General features: G+C 41.2%; 1 protein-coding gene across 1 annotated transcript in view; it reads right to left on the reverse strand.

Annotated features, from left to right (window-relative positions):
- TERT (telomerase reverse transcriptase) overlaps positions 1–15472 on the reverse strand; it is a 29892-nt gene extending 14420 nt beyond the window's left edge. Inside the window, 8 exon segments of the mRNA XM_062500215.1 lie at positions 288–383; positions 775–936; positions 2230–2412; positions 3652–3841; positions 8052–8247; positions 11189–13103; positions 14154–14402; positions 14404–15472. Of these exon segments, the coding sequence (XP_062356199.1) occupies positions 288–383; positions 775–936; positions 2230–2412; positions 3652–3841; positions 8052–8247; positions 11189–13103; positions 14154–14402; positions 14404–14505 (3093 nt within the window). The 5' untranslated portion in view covers positions 14506–15472.
- Between the last annotated feature and the right edge of the window lie 1883 nt (positions 15473–17355).

Below are 17355 nucleotides of genomic sequence, written 5' to 3' on the forward strand. Positions count from 1 at the left end.
GAAAACATTGGTTAAAATACAAGTTTGGCAAAATAATGAGAAAATCTGGGAAAAGTCTAGAAGGATTTTTTGTCAGATTTCTTGTCTGGTTCACTCTTCCCACTGAACACTCAGCCTGTTACAAACATCAATGAAGAGATGTCAGAAGTCTTTCTACAGAAGGTGCTGGTTAACTGATGAGAAGTAATGTCACCACATAATATGTACATACAAGTAAAAAACCCAATCTTCCTCCAATTCTTCTGTAGTTTTCTTTTTTGGTTGAAAAGAAGCCTCAGAATACTTACCTGTTCAACTACTATTGCATTTTGCAATGAGCCATTCTCATGAAGCTGGGACACGAACTGCTTCATGTCTGGCATAAAGTCCTTGAAAGTAGAAACCTGTATAATTGTTTAAATTGTAAAGAAACAAATTATAAAAGCAACAGAAAATTCAGTAACTGACTCTTCTACTCAATGGAGGTCAAAGGACCAGCCTTATTGTGTTACTTTAATCCAACAGTTCTTCTACCATTAAAATGAAATGTCTCACCCACAAATCTCTATTTCCACAACACATTTACCTTTATTTTTACTAAGAGCGAATAAAAACTTTAAAGTTATATACTAAAACCAAGCTTTTCTACCCTTGGAAAATATCTAACAGTATTTTAAAAGGGTTTATTAAGTACTTAGTCCATTCAAATTGTGAAAGAAAAGCTATAATGGAAAAAGTTTTCCTTGGACCAAAATAAGTTTGCAACAGCAAACGGAAGCAACCAGGAAATCATACATGTCTCCTATAGAGCCTCCTGACTTTTCCACTTGGGGTAATCATTATCACAGCGTAGCGCCGTATGCAGTACACAGTTCTCTTCTCAGGCTTCAGGATCCGCGAAATCACTTCCACAAGTTTATTGTGAGGAATGGTATCATAAGCCCTGGACAAATCAGCCTGAAATAGAAGAAATATCTTCCACTACATATTCATCTATACTGCTGCAAACATTGTGGTAGTATAGAAGAAGTATTGTTGTAATATGTAAGCAAGGCTGAAGGATAGATCACATGGGAGTAGAATTTCAGGCCAAATCTGTGACAAACTAAAAACTCACTGCGCTTACCTGAAAAAACACTTCCTGCTCATCGAGTATTCCCTTAGAAAGGAATATCCAAATCATCAGTTTCAACAATTCTTGTTATTAACAGAAGATTATACCATATGCAACCTTAAATCTAACACTGAACCCCCAGTCATTTAACTTAATAGCTGGTATTCTTATGTTTAAGTATTTTAAGGAACTTGCCTCACCATATGGCCAGGGAGATGACACTTTAGACATTTTGGAAAGCAGCAAACCTACATATTTTACCTTTCCTTTTCATATTAGAAACCTACCTCTGCTTTTACTTGTAGTAAAACCAGAAATCATTCTGTAGAAGCAACAATTTGAGGATTATTATAACACAAATTATGTCAATGACATGACCCTTTGGCTCAAAAGGTAACATGACAAAATTATGAAAGTTATTTCAAGGCAGGATGACAAGCAACAGGAGAGATGAGAACAGAGCCCCCCCTACAACACACACAAATCTCTGTAATTTACGTATTTCTGTATACATTGCCCCAGTTCAAAGATATGAACTGAAATCAAACAAAATGTTGCCTGCTAGACAGAACTGTCGAAAGTGTGAAGATGATAACAAACTCCTTTAAATAGCTGGCTACCACAAGCACTAATTTTTTCGAAGTGGGAGAAGAAACTTCTTGGATAGACACCAACCAGAAGTCGTATGTTCAACAGAAACTAATGATATTGAGATAAAAGAGACTCTTAATTTTTTTTAAAAGACACTGTTTATTCAAATGCACACAGAAAAACTTTTTATAGTTTTCATATGGCTCAAAAGGCTATCTGAGCTTCTATCCATCTTTCTCCCACTTTTATACCCAGCTAAATGTTACTGCAAAAAATTCAATGCATGCATCAAAGCAGGAGCTCCTGCAAGACAAAGATGGACAGAAAAACACCCAAGTAAAGGAAGCTCTACTGTAGGGAGACCCATCCACAAAAAGCAATCAACCACCCCCATCAAAAAACTTACCAGTCTGTAAGGTATGCACAAAATTTTATTTAGGGGAAAAAAAAAAATTGCAGTCAGTTTACAGCTAATACAGGTAAAGTAGTATCTGCACAAGCTGATTTTGAAAAGCTGGTTTGAATATGCAATTAAAAATACATACCTTTACACAGTAGAAATGAGGAATTCCACCACCAGATTCAAGAATCTTTGTAACAAACTGCTTCCATGTCTTGTAGATATCATCTTTCCCAAACACTGACGAGCCTATAAAACTGGTGTTTAGAGTCCGTTCATAATTTAATGCACTAAACAGATTTTTTAGTTGAGTGTTGTAATGATTCATCTAAAGAGACCAAAGAGAATCACCTTAAATTATGCTGAAACACATTAAATTCTTTGCAATACAAAGATGACAAATTTACATGAAGTTTGGGATTAAATTTATGCACTTACTATATTATTTTGTTCAACTGTAGCTTTCAGAAAGCCTGAATATCACTGCAGTAACTACTTCAAAGTGGCAAAACAGTCTCAGATATTTTTTTTTTTTGGTACAGTAAAATCCTATCGAAAATGTTTTAGTTCCTATCCTTGACGCTTGGAAATCAAGGTGCAATAGTTACAGTGAGAAACAGATGAACACAGCAAATAAAACCACCATTGAACTGAAAATAACTTTGTAAATATAATTCATTCTCACTGCTGGAGATACTGACAAGAACAGCCAAGAGGTGTGTTCTGAGATTCTATGCTAAGTCCAGCTGCACCATCAACTGGGCCTCTAGAGGTATTTTATCCAAGTAATTGAGCAAAGATTTAACTCAGCTGTGGGGATAGTGTGCCGGTCGATTAGCTCTGTAAATACCATAATGTGGAATATTATGTGAAGTAACACTTCACAGTTCAGAAGGGCTTTTAGCTGATGCTCTTTTCATCTGGTCTGGGATCACATGGTATGAACAGTTAGTGCTAAGAAGCTGTTGACACCTTACCCATTTGGGGAAAGTTCAATCTTGTGAATGAGACTCAGCCCTAAGGAAAAGCACTTAATGCAGCCATGCAAGATAGTGATGGGCTGCCACTATGTCTTCTGGTTAACTGCCCTGTTAAAAAAAATAATTCTGTGCACTGAGTGTTCTGTCTCTGTTCCCACACTGCAATTACTCTCACCTTCCTTCCAATCTCTCTACTGTGCTTTCTCCAGCTTCTTTGCCCTTCCTTAAGACCTTCTTCCGTAATGCACCCAGCTCACCATTGTTCACTGGCTCCACAGGCAACTTCACAGATCAACATGTACTATCATTTTTCAGGCAAATCCCAACAGGCCACACTCACCCATATCAAAATAACGGGATTACCTTACAAGCCATGCCATTCTATTGGGCTCATTTCCTTAAGATAGGTTGGCAAACAAAAGTTTGTAATTCTGGAACTGGAGGCTTGTAGTAATTAAGCATTCAGCCATTCTGATCAGAATGTTACAGTCCACCATGTTAAAACTAGCTTTATGTAACAAAAATCCTTACTCTATTTATTAGTAACCTACATCAAATACACATAAAACAATGAAGTAAATAAAAACCTTCTTTTCTCTGCTTTCCTTGCTGAGTGCTCGTGGTTCAACAACACCGCCCACTTTTACTATGGGTCTCAACCCATTTGGTTTGGGAATAAACCGGAGCTTTGATGCCATAGGAACAAATTTTTTTTGACGGATAGTTTCCATCTCCTCTGAAGACAGAGGCCGTAGCTGTACTTTGACAAAATGGTTTCTAAAATACAAATACACACTTAGTGTAAGCAACAGGAAAGGCAGAAAACTAAAACATTTACTGTCTTTATGATAACTAAAGAAAAATACTAAGATAATACAAATACTAACCTCTACAGAAAGTGACATGAAATTCCAAATCTCAGAACAATACCACAGTGTATCTTAATGACAATGTAATACAATAAGAGACCATACATTTCTGCTTGATGCAAATAAAACCCCCTCTTAACACAAATTAGAATTTAAGCACAGATTAGTGGAATATATATATGAACATTATGAAGTATGTTTTATGTAAGAAACAGGAAGCTGGATATTGCTCATGGTTTCAGGAGTTTAAAAGACATTAACAAAGTTGAAAAGAAACTTCTGAAAACTATTCTAAAACAGCTCCTGGGAAGGACTTAAAAACTGTAATGGCTGTTTTACTCCCAAGAGTTAGAGGATCTACCACTTATTAGGAATTATAGTTAATTCAGGTGCTGGGATACACAGACAACATAAGGGCTTTAGGTATCCAGGACTTTGACGAGGAAGTGTCAGTTGAAGCGAACAACAGAAAATAATGTAAAACCAAAGGCACCTAAATCAAGTTCTGAGCTTCCCAAGTTCACCTTAATGGGAAATGTGTTTTCCTCTCAGATTCTCCTTTCAAGATTTACAGTTCTACAAAGCTTCATCAAAGCAAATACTTTTCCATGCAATGAATCAGGAAATAGCAGTGGAGCAAAAGCCCGTTTTTACTTAAGATGGAGAGTTAAATATATGCAATGTAAAAATATCCTACCTGCAACATAAATGACCTGGATCAACCTCCTGCACTGCTTCTATTGTTCAGATGTACAAAATGTGCCCTACAGACTAATGGTTATGATATTACCCTGGGAAGCAAGCGAGGCAATTCAAGTCCTCACAAAAGATGGGACATCAATCTAAATCTGCATGAAGACTTTTTACATCCCACACATTCCAACAGGCTGGTTTAGCAAAAGGAGGCCACACTAATTACAAAACACAGTGGGTGAATGGCAGAAACCTGGCAAAGATGCTCTAAGAGACACCTGAGAAGCCAAAAATGCAGATAAGAGGCACACAAGCACTTACTTTGTATACCTACACAACTCAAATACAAGCTCATGATCCAGCTGCTTGGGGTCTGAGGGATACAGAGCATGACACCTAGAAAGCATGCTGTTATGTAGGGTCAGTGAGTTGAGCTACTGAAAAATGCTTTGAGGATTTATATCCAAAATTTGAAATTAAACTCCGTACAGATGCTGCCCAAAGGAAAGCAGAAATGACTACTTTCCCACAGTGAGGGATCACTATTCTTTATAGAACTACATTCTTTGCTGAACACAACATCTACCATACTATTAGAAAGATAACCAGGACAAAACAAGAAACTCCAACAGAAAAAAACTTAATGATCAAATTTCCAACCCTTCACAGCTCATATTCAAGACTGGAAGGAAAAAAAAAACCCAACAGCCAATGAACCTCTATGACTGTATTAAACACATATGTCTTCCTTTGAAAGTGAAGAGAAAGGCCAGTTACTGGCAGATCTTCACTACTACCTCTGGCCAGCTGGAGAAGTAGATGTCATTTTGCCTGTAGCAACATTCATTGCTTATTTCATGGCATTGATAGCAGTGCTGATGATTTTGAATGTACACTAATCCAGCAGCCACTGAACCATGCTACCCTCACTGGCACTCACAATGCTGGTAAACACTGAAACTTCAAGGAACTTGACTGGATGGTCCTGTTGTCTTTTGACATCTCACATCAATCTGATGGGGAAGATTCAGAATTTCTGTACTGTTTTTAATCCTCAGCAGCCACTCTGTGTGGCTGGGAGGGCAGGGAGGGCATGAACTTCAGAAAAAGAGGTGCTCTCACTGCAACACCAGATTAATTATCTTTAAAACACAGCTTTATATTCTGCAGGTTATTTAACTCTAAACAACTGTATCTCAAAATACTGAGTTTTTCTTAGTAAATTCTGCTTTTAATTTGGGGAATGAAGTTTGGTACAGCTTCAAAAATTAATACGAAATTGTCTGTGTACAATGACAGCACACGCTTGATCTCCCCCAATACAGAAAGGCTAATACAGATATCCAGGGTCCCTCTCAGAACACTGCTCAATATCCTTGAGTGGGATTGTGCCCAGGATGATTAACTCAAAAGGACAGTCCTTCAAGATGAGGATTAACTCCCTAATGACAACACAGTCTCTGCAACGTTAAGCTCACAAGTAAAGTCCAGGTCCACTCAAGTCCAGCCGGTTCCATCCATTCTCTTCCTCCAAAGGAGGATGCAAAAGAACTCAACAGGGATCAGTGGCTACCAATGCCTTCCTGCAAAACAGCTCAGAGCTACTGCCTTGAGCAGCTCCAGCTGAGGAGAACCAGAAAAGACCACTGAACATCCATTACGACAACAACTGAGGTCACCAGACACTCTTCCTCCAGAGAAGACAGAAGCACCTCAACAGCCTTTGGCACTGCTTCACCAGCAGTGCCTGGCTGGTGTCTGAACAGCCTCAAAATGGCTTAAGGCTGCCAGAAGCACCTGTATCCAAGTATCTCAATTTCTTTCCTCCTATGTGAAGTTGGCAGCTAGACACCTGTATGAATGCACAAAGCTGGACTCGTGGCAGACTTCACATAACACATCACACTTGAAAGAGCAGCGCTGAAAGCCCTGTCAGTGAAGCTTAACTGCAGCTGCTGTGATCAGACTCAAAGTCCTTATAAACTATGATTGATGTAGCCAAGAGCAAACATCCTGTTCTTACAATAAGCCTTTTGCAAGCACTTGGCAACACTTCCTTGGAATGCTTCTCCAGTTTCCAACTACCTGCAGTTTAGGGACCTTCCAAGCCAAAGGTGAGAAGGGGCTTCCTGCATGGTAAGGAAATACGTGGGGAGGGAATCAGAAGAAACAAATCCTAGATTAAGGTCCTATGAGTTCAAAGTACCTTGTCCTTTTCTGGAAAACAGGGAACATGAAGAAAAGAACTAAATCCCCAGTTATTTGCTTTCTTTTAATCACAAACCCCACAAAAAAAAAAATCTATTATTCGCTACTTCTATTATTTTTTTATTCTATCTCTATTATGTGAAAGTCAATACTTGATCATATTTTGTACCCAAAGAATAGTCTTTAAGTACATTAAAACACTAATTGCAACACTACAGCTGTTAATTTGAAGACAAGACAAACAGAATGTGTGGGACTGAAAATTACATTCTACTGCTATTCAAAGTGCATTTTGTATGCTACAACTGCAAACAAGATCAAAAGCCCATTAACTGCAAACACAAATGCAAAGAGTGGCACTGAAGATACAAATGCTGAGTGACAGGGCAGGAGGGCAAAAATCACACACATAACGTTGTGGACCAAGAAATCAGAGTAAAAGTAAAAGGTTCACCATACAAAACAGCCAATAATACACAAAGACAAAGTAGGCTAACTTTTCACAGTCCAAAGCTCTCTCAAGACACCAGCAATTTATAATGAAAACCTGAAAGATGTGAACTACGGAGACAGGTGCACAACACTGTTCATTAAAATTGCCTTTCCTATTTTCTTAATTGTTTAAAATTTTACCTTAAATAACACTCTAACTTAAGTGCATGCATTTTTAAGACAAAAAACCAGCACAGAATTCCAGCCATACTAAAAAAGGAGCTGCAGATTCTAAATCCCTTAAAAAAAAAAATCCCTAAACTCACTAGGCTACAGTCTAATTTTTATGAATAGAGTAGCACAGCATTTCAGCAGAGCCCTGGTTTTTTGTTTTGTTGTTTCTAAATTAAAGTAGTTAAAGCAAATTGAATATTTTTTAAATGAACTTTCACAAGGTTACTTGGGATTCTATCACTGTGCTTTACTCATTGTTAAAAGGTATAAAAAATGGACTTATCATAAAATCCTCTTCATACTACATTTTATTAGTGCAAGGATTTATCTTCTAATAAAGAAATCTAAATTTGAATTAGCTTTGACACAAAAAATATTTCTGAAATTACACACTGTGCATGCTACAATCACAGGCTGAACTTTCCTCTGGGAAATGAAGCAAATAAAGTGAAGATAAATGGGCACTAAATAAAAGCAGAGATATACCTTCACACTACAAAACACACGATTTCTACATATACATTAATGTTTAATTAGTTTTCTAGTGTTACCTAATTCCAATGTTCTGTAACTTGCCCCAGATAAACTTTCGGTAGTAGAAGAGCATGTTTTTCTGGAACATCGTCTCGGTGATATAGAAAAACGATCTGAGCAACTCAACAACATAGGTACCCATCAACCAGTACAGGAATTTGGCCAAAAGTTCTTCACGGAAACAGTGTTCATCAGCAGGAACAAAGTAATCACCTTCAATAAACAATTCAAAGGTAGTTATAGCAACTATCAATTCTTAGCATGATTAAAGAACAGAATGCAAAAACAAGAAACTTGCACAACATTCTTGCCTTAGCTTGAGGATGTGAGAAAGAAAAAAGGTACAATTACACAGATGCCACTCCAAATTTTCAGGGTATTAAATAATGCAACTGACCCAAGCTTAAAGCATAAACACAGGAACTAATCTGCAGTGACAAACTGACATAGAAGATACAAATACATGCGACAGTAGCCCAAAAACTTACTTTCTTCCCCCAATACTGATTGTGCAAGATCTTTTAATGCTTAAAGATTATTGTGAAAGGAGATGTAAAATAAAAAGAAACACGTCTACTACAATATAAAACTTTAAAAAAAAAAAGGGGGAAGAAAAAGACTGAAAATAACTCGGGTATACTGTAAAAATTAGCAAAATTAAACTGGTATGATTTGGGGATAAGAATGATATTCAGATTTCCCAGTTACATGAAAATTACTTAACTACAGGGTTAGGCTTTATTCAGACATCCTATATAAAATGTATTGCTGCAGTCAAAGAAAAAATTCAACTCACCCAAAGTGCATCAGTACTTCCCACATTTAGATGGGAGAACAATTATAAACCCAGAGCATTCCTAACTACTGTTGAATTTAAGGTCACAGAGATCTGTAATTATGTCTAAATACAGATGAACAGGGAATAAGACCCTGGGCTACAACAGTTTTGGCCAACCTCCAATAATATTTTTTCTAATTACATTTAAAGAGTAGAATTTAGCACAAATGGAACAGGATTCTTAAATAAACTACACAGAAATACTAGTTTAGCTACTTAGTACAAACCATGGTTATGGCATGAGTGTGTTAAAAACAGCTTAATTTTGATGCAACATACCTGACATTTTAATTTTATATATTTTACTACATGTTCAGTTTTCTAATCTGTTTGGTTTTTGCATGCTCCAGGGCAGAGACATTTTCATGTATTTACAGCACTTAAAATAAGACTAGTACTACTTCAATAGAAGCCAGTTAACATCAGGGAAAAATTTCAGAGTTGGAAAACTCTGTAAATCAAGAATTGCAATAATGCAGTTGCAATATGCATATTGAATCAGGAAACTGATAGGTAACTGCCCTGGAAATACATTATTTCTTTTCTAAGTTCTTGACAACAGATGTGAACAATGACTACAGTTCAGGAAATTGTCAAAAAAACCACTACTACTTTTGGAGGAAAAAGCAACACTGCCTACAATACAGTGCAGCAAAGCAATTCAGAGCATGTTTAAACATCAAGCACATGGGAGTACTTCCATGAAAATTAAAATAAGCCTATGTATTGCTTTACATGGAACATGGCCAGAGAAGAAGAGAGCATTATATTTTCCAAAGATAACATGCTCCAAATTACTATGAATCAAACACATATTTTACAATAGTCTTTTTAAATATTTAATTCCTCAGCATTTTGGAAAGTATGGTTTTGACCAACAGTTTCTGAACAAATAAATACTGTTTCCTAGAATTAAGAGTTTCTTATGAAATTATAGACCCCCTTATTTTTGACATCAGTTCTCAAACATCAGACTTTTGATTTTTTTCCTACACTTGAAAGAACCTGTAACAGTTTCAGAATTTATTGCACCTTTTACCAAAAGAATACCATTTTCAGCTCACATTACTGTAGGATCCGAGTACAATACTAGGGAAGAATAAACACTGGAAGCATACCAGCCAAGCAGGGCAATCCATAATGAGTAGATGAAGAAGAGAAGCACAGAAAAATTAAAATACACACTAGATCCTACAGCAACCAACCCCAGAACCATGGCTTCAGCCTAGATTTAAATCATAGGATAGTGTCTGAAGAACAAACTCAAGGAAAGGAAGATTCACCTGTCATTTGAAAAGAACACTACACAGACATGGATTCATACACACTCTGGAGCAATCAGCTGCTTCCCACATGAAAGCTTTTTAGCTAGGGACCGCTTGACCTGGGGACTTCTGCATCACCAATTAGCCAGGCTGAAGCAATGCTCAGTAAGGCTCTGTTTATCCTAGAGAGAGGCTCTTGAAAAGGTGATAGATGATGACAGCTCTTTTTACACTGACATGCAATGATAGGACAAGGAGGAAAAGTTTTAAACTGAAAGAAAGTATGTTTAGATTAGATGTTGAGAAGAAATTCTTTCATGTGAGGGTGGTAAGGTACTGCAACAGTTTGCCCAGAGTTGCACAGGTCCCATCCCTGGAAGCATTCAAGGACCGGCTGAATGGGGTTCTGAACAACCTGGTCTAGTGAAAGGTGTTCTTGCCCATGGCATGGAGGCTGGAACTAGATCTTTAAGGTCACTCCCAATCCAAACCATTCTGTGATTCTATAGTAGAAAATCCCTATATTGGATAGGTCTCATACTCACATCTTTCTCATAGGGTTGATGTGAGTGTGAGGGAGTAAACAAACCTGGGGTTTTTTTTCACTCCCATAGCAGAAGAACACATGCCACTGCAAGTGTCTTGATTTGGTTTTAGTTCTTTCTGAACTCTTAAAGTAACAAACAGGCAGACAGCGTTTATCCCTAACATGCTTAGGTCAGACTTCAATGGATTTCCAGAGTTACTGCAATTTGGATAGTCGGAGTGGATATGAAAGCTTTGTTTTTTGTTTAGCCCAGGTTCCAAATTCATGTTTATGAAAGCATCATTCTATTAAACACAAACAGCATGAATGCAAACAAATTTTGGAAGAAAGGCAACCTTAAATGTCCTACCATCAGTTACAAACACTGTCAAGTTTGCTCTCTCAGCTAGGGTTATTACCAACGAACTCAGCAATTCTCAGTTCAGATTCAATATCCTCCCCTTTCCACCTTAAACATGATGACCAATTATCTGACAGCTCCCACCACTTAATTAATATAAGTACCTTTGCCTAGACGAAGCCACATGCAGTCATTCACTCTCATCCTCCACATCAACTCCCGCAACGAAACCTTAGCAAACCTCCCCCTGGAAATGAACATTTTGACATTTTTCAGGAACCGGCACTTGTTGTGGTTTGAACCCCAAAGCTCAGCAGGGATGACCTTCTCCAGGCAATCCCTCACAAACATGTACACCTGCCAGTAGCTGCTGTGCTGCTTGAGGAGCTCCCTGAGGACTGAATCACATGCCTCTCCTGGGTTTTGCTCCTCACTCGGCAGTGACTCCCCATGCACAGATTCTGCAAGGGGAGCTCCTAATTTGTCTGGCACATCAGTGTGACCAGATTCACATCTGCTGCTTGTCACACACTCAGCAGGCTCTTTCCCAAAATGCTGTGCTTGCTTCTGAACCTCTGCTTCCCCAGGCAAAGGTGCCTGACAAAACAGATTGATTTTTCTCATACTGATTTCAGATATCCGAATGGGGCAATTTTTTCTCAAGAGAGCAAAGTAAGCACACTTTCCATGGTTCTTTAGCAGCTGTTGAAATGTATCCCTCATTTGCCTGTAGCGTTTGGGCAACCTCTTCTTTCTCCGCTTGCGTTTTGGCAGACTTTGGTTATGCCTTTGCTGCACCTGATTTTGGCTTAAGAATATAGCTTCTACCAGCCGTCTTCCACCTGCCTGAGAGCCCTGCAAGCGATCCAATATAAACGATTTAGGAAAACATTCACGGAAACTCCTGCAAGAATACAGAAGAGACTTCCTCTCAATGTATACTGCAGAACTCAGAAGTCTATTTGGTAACTTCTTTGATAAATGAGGTTGGGGACTTTGCTGCCCTCTGCATTTTGAAGTGCCCTCCACAGGTTTGGTTTGTCCCAAAGGCAACTGAGATTCACAGGTATGCATCTCTACTCTTTTTCTGTGGGAATCTGCTTGCATTTCAGTGTTGGAGCCTACAGGTTTGTTATGCTGACGTCCCTGCAGAAGATAGCTTTTACCTGCCACAAATTCCACAAACTTCTTCCTGCCACGAGATGCATGAACTAAAGAAGGACCAGACACACCACTGCTACTTCTTTCAGGAATTTGGGGGGTTTTAATGACACTTTCAGAACATGGTGCTACATATTCAGTTTCAGATCTCTCAGAACTGCTTTGGTTTAGATCAGGAACAAGACTACAAGCCTCTTCCTGTCTCACTTTCTCCCCAGTTTTTGCCCTCTTGGCTGGAATTTCAGGTTGTTCTCTGTGAATCTTCCTTTTTCGAGATGGAGCTGCAGCTGAAACACATGACCCAGAGCTACTCTGTTTTTCCTGATGTTCAGTAACCATTCTGCTCTGTCTGCTTGCTTTAGAAAAAGCTTTTGCAGAACACTGGTCAGTGGGCACTAAGCTTTGTCTCTTGTTCATTCCTTCATTTCTCATTCTGGAGACATTATCTTCATATCTTTGTCTGTATTTCCAGTCATATGACTTTAAAAGATATTTTCTATGAAACATAATCCTTTTTCGCACATATTTAAGCAAGGTAGTACATTTATACTTTGAGAACCTTTGTCTAAAGAATACCAGGGATGAGTCTATATTATATGAAATAAGTTCATAAAGTGGTTGACCACAAACTTGGTAACAATTACTAGGGGGAACCAGCATAAAGACTGCACAGTGTTCCAACAAATACATCATCACATCATCCCCTATCCGGCTCAACAGCGTTTCCCAGAAGCCGCTGATACAAAGAGTTTCTGTGGCAGTATTGGGTAGGTAGCTGTGTATCTTTGAAAATGGAACGACTGGGAATTGAGAACTGTTTTCATCTGGCAAGGAGTATCCATATGCAAGGACATTCTTCTTCTTTTTTTCACACAGCCTCTGAACGACTCTTGAGGTAACTTCACTCTGACTAGATAACTGAAGAAACAAAGGAAAAAGAAAATTAGCTTTCTTCACTTACTCCTCCATAAACCACAAGATACCCTTTATATAAAAACATGCAAAGATACACAGTCCCAGACATCAGCTTCCTAAACAGTATTAATGATTCACAAGCATCATACTCAAAAAATTCAGATTTTCCAAGAGCAATGAAAGATGTTAACAATGTTAACGTGCAGCAATGTTAGCCGATGACTTGAAGGAAGTCTTTTTAACATCTGCCCTTTTGATCCTGGCTTTTACACCCAGGAAACGCCCTGCACTATTCCCCTTGAGTCCCTCAGACTCCAATGCCTCCAGTGAATCCGTGTTCGCAGATCCACGTTTGCAGGCACACATCCATACTATATACATGCTCGCGCAGGCTCTAACCTCCAGGGAACTAACTCTTGATTTTCTTGAGGCCTCCATTTCCTTTTATGTGAAGGAAAATCCAACTTCAGCGACTCGGCACACAATTCCAAAATCCATTTAACAAGTCGTCCTGGGTTTGCGACATCTGCTTCCTACCACAGCACAGTTTTGCCCATACGGCGCTAAGAAAAAAGCGGTCTTCCCTCACTGAAAAACTTTTCCTCCACTTAAACCGCGACGAGCAGCCCGTTCCACCCGCCTCTTCTCTAATCTCTCGCGAGTGGGGCACTCTCCATCGCCAGTCGCTCCCCGACCACATCGGGCTAGATCATCCCCAGCCACACGGGCAGGCGGGGAGTCAGGGAGCTCCACGCACACAGACCCGCAGCGCTCTCCGCCCGCCCGGGGCCGGCACCTGGGCCTTCCTCTCCCAGCCCCAGGGAGAGGCAGGGGCTGGTTCCCACGGCTCCCCGCTGGCCCTGGGGCCAGCACGGAGCGGCGGATGGCTGAGGGAGCGGAGCGGGCCGGGCCCGGCCGGCACCGAGGGGCCAAGGGCCGCCGCGCCGCCCCCGCACGCACGGGGCGCGGGAAGCGCTGTCCCCGGGAAGCCCCGACAGGGCTCTCCGTGCTCGGCAAGGGCGGCAGCCCCCTCGCCGCTGGGCCCCTTCCTACCTGCTGGAAGGTGAAGGGCCGCGGGATGGTGCGGGCGCCGCGGGGAACGCACACGAGGCACTGCCCCACGAAGGTGCGGTAGCCGGGGCCGTCGTCGGCCCGCAGCACCTCGGCGTCCCCGGCGCCGCCGTCCCCCAGCCGCCGGACGAAGGTCTCCAGCGGGACGGCCTCGGCGTAGCAGCGGCGCAGAGCGGAGAGCACGGCCGTGAAGGGCTCCAAGCCCGCCATGCTGCGGCCAAACAGGGCACGGGGCCACCTGGCGCAGCCGCGGCGCCCCTCCGACCGCGCCGCTCGCCCGCCGGGCATCGCGGAGCAGCTGCTTAGCGGCGAATGAATGAATACATAAAAACATCAGATCGAGAGGCGGGAGGAAAAAGAAGCCAGGCAAACCATTCTTTTAAAGCCGCGGCGTGCCGGTGCCCCCCGCGTGGCCGCGGAGAGGCGGCGGGCGGGGCGGGGCCGGGCCGGGCCGGGCGGGGCCGGGGGCCGGGGCCGCTGTCCAGCTCCGGCGGCCCGGACGCCGCGGGGAGATTTCTCTGCGAGGAACGCCTTCTTCCCTCAGGACTTGCACTCCATTGAGGATCCATCTGAAATAAGAACAGCTCTAGGAGAGGTTGTGGTGGAAGTGAACACGCTGAACCCTAAAAATACCGAAGTGGCTCACCCTGTTGTGTTGGGGTTTTTGTGTTTTTTTTTTTTGTTTTGTTTTTGTTTTGGTTTTTTTTTGTTTTTTTTGTTTTTTTTTTTTTTCATCTAACTCATGAATGAAGAAGCCAAATCGCTTGCGGTAGTGTGTAACCTCCTGTTCCAAACTGGCCTTGGTATCTGAAGACTTCATGATAGAAATCTTGGTGCCAGGCTATGAAAAGGATTGCAGTAGAGTCCCAGAGCAGTACATGTCGCTAGGCCCTATGTATGTTCAAGGTGAATTAGTAGAAATCCTAGAATTATAGCATGGTTTGGGTTGGAAGAGACTTCAAAGGTCATCTAGTTCCAGGCCCCTTGCCATGGGCAAGGACAATATATGTGAAATATCTGTGCAATGACTGAATTAGGGGATGCTGGGAGAAATACAAACCCCTCAGCCAAGATTGCTCCCACAAATAATCCTGCCCTTGAGTTCTGTCAAGTGTTAGAAAGACATGAAAATTATGTCCATGTGGTTGATATATGCTACTTGAATTTCCAAAAAGCTTTGCAAGGAAGTGTGGCATGACACAGCACATAAATTCAAAAAACCAGAACTTTTGAGTAAATGTTTGGGCAATAACAAGCTAGCACTCTACAACAGAGGATGAGGTGACTGGCTTCTACCCAGGCTTCATAGTTAGGTTGCTGCAAGTATCCTGCAGAAATGTAAGAGTTCTCTCCTTCCCAAAGCTTAGAGAGTACCTCATCTTTGAGAAGAATCCAAGAGATCCCATTATGGAGAAGATTTTTTTTTCAGGTATATCACTGGGTGAAAGGAGATGTTAGTGTCCCCGTGGTCATGGACAGTCTTGTCCCTGGTCATGGTGGTGCCATGCAGTTTGTAATTGTCACCGGTGGCAGGGACACACATGTTGAAGTTGTGGGTCTGCTGAGACAGAGCAATGTGTACTTTCCCTTCCTCAAGTGAAGCCTTTACAGACAAGGGAGTGAGGTCAGCATCCCACCGCTCAGGGACGTCTGGCCTCCTTTTCTACTAAAACAATTAATTTCTTCCTGGGAGCAAAGCAGCTCATCTCCTAATATCAGCATGGCTGAGGAGTCAACTCCCTGTCACCTTGTGCCCTACAAGTTGAGGCATTCCTACATCACTTTCAGTTCAGCACTGCCTGCTTGCCAGATTGTTTAAGCCCTTAACAGAGATTGGCACCACCTGGTATTCCCAAGGGAGGGAAAGCAATAACATCAGGCTTCCTGGGACCTCAGTGAGGCTGTAACTGAAATACTACACTACCACTGCATAGTGAGGGGCAGGAGATTTGTAGACACTCTGAATCCATCAGCATCTGCACCTCAGATAGAGATAAAGCCAATGCCCTTGGTCTGACCTCTAAAGGGTCTATTTTACATGTATTTCCCCCATCTCTCCATTGCTCCAAAGGTGACAGCACTCTTAAGGTAGAATGTTGCCTGTGGCAAGCACAAGGTTCACCATTTCCTGTGAGAAATGTGTTCAGGAAGAAAGTAAGAGGAAAAGGAAGAAAAAGGGATTAATTAATCTCTACCAGCTGCTAGCAGGTTCCTGCCTGTGCCTCTTCCTGATGCCTGCTTGATGGTAATGACCACAGCAGTGGTGGAGAGGGAGAGGGAGAGGGTTGCTGCAGCCAGGCTAAGGGGGGGGCTCTTTCCTCTTTCTTTTCACAGGCATTTTTCTGTGTGTCTACCATTGAGGTGGGGAGAGAATTCAGGAGGGAGAGGGGGAATGAAGTAACATGGGAAAAGGGTAAGGTTGATATTTTTTTGCTTTTGGGTTTTTTTTTAGAGGGGTGGCAGGATGAATAGGGAAAATAATAGAATCACAGAGACACAGAATAGCCGAGACTGAAAGAGCTCTATGGAGGTGCCTAGTCCACTCTGCTGCTTAAGGCAGGGTCACTTAGAGCAGATTGTTAAGTGCCATGTCAAATCAGCCTTTAATACCCTCAAGGATGGAGACTCTACAACTTCTCTGGACAACCTGCTCCAGTGTTTTATCACACTTCTTAAAAAAATCTTGTTTAAATGGGATTTCTTTTATTTTAATTTGTTCCCACTGTCTCTTATCCTGATATTGGATACCACTGAGAAGAGTTTGGACCTATCTAGTGTTTATTCACTTTGATTTGATCCCCACTGAGCCTTTCCTCCTTGGGGTAAACAATTCTAGCTATCTCACAATCTCCTCATATGTCAGATTGTCCTGCTCCCAAATCACCTTAGTGATTGTTATTGAAAAGTTCTCTGTGCTCACTACAATATATCCATATCACTCTTTTACTGGGAACCCAGATCTGAAAATAATGGGGTTACAGCTCTCCTCAACATAGTTTATGCTTCAAGGCATACTTGACCTTATCCACATCCTGCATTACAACCAGTTTCTGTGAAAGGGAATGACCCTGGGGATGGATGATGATAATGAAATGATAAAAATAACACACTGTCTTTATGGTCAAACAACAAAGTAAAAGGAAATAAGATGTTATATTTGGGTCCAGCTTCAGGAATGGCCACT

Source organism: Cinclus cinclus, chromosome 1 (genome assembly GCF_963662255.1).
Source record: "Cinclus cinclus chromosome 1, bCinCin1.1, whole genome shotgun sequence".
In the NCBI taxonomy this organism is placed as follows: domain Eukaryota; kingdom Metazoa; phylum Chordata; class Aves; order Passeriformes; family Cinclidae; genus Cinclus; species Cinclus cinclus.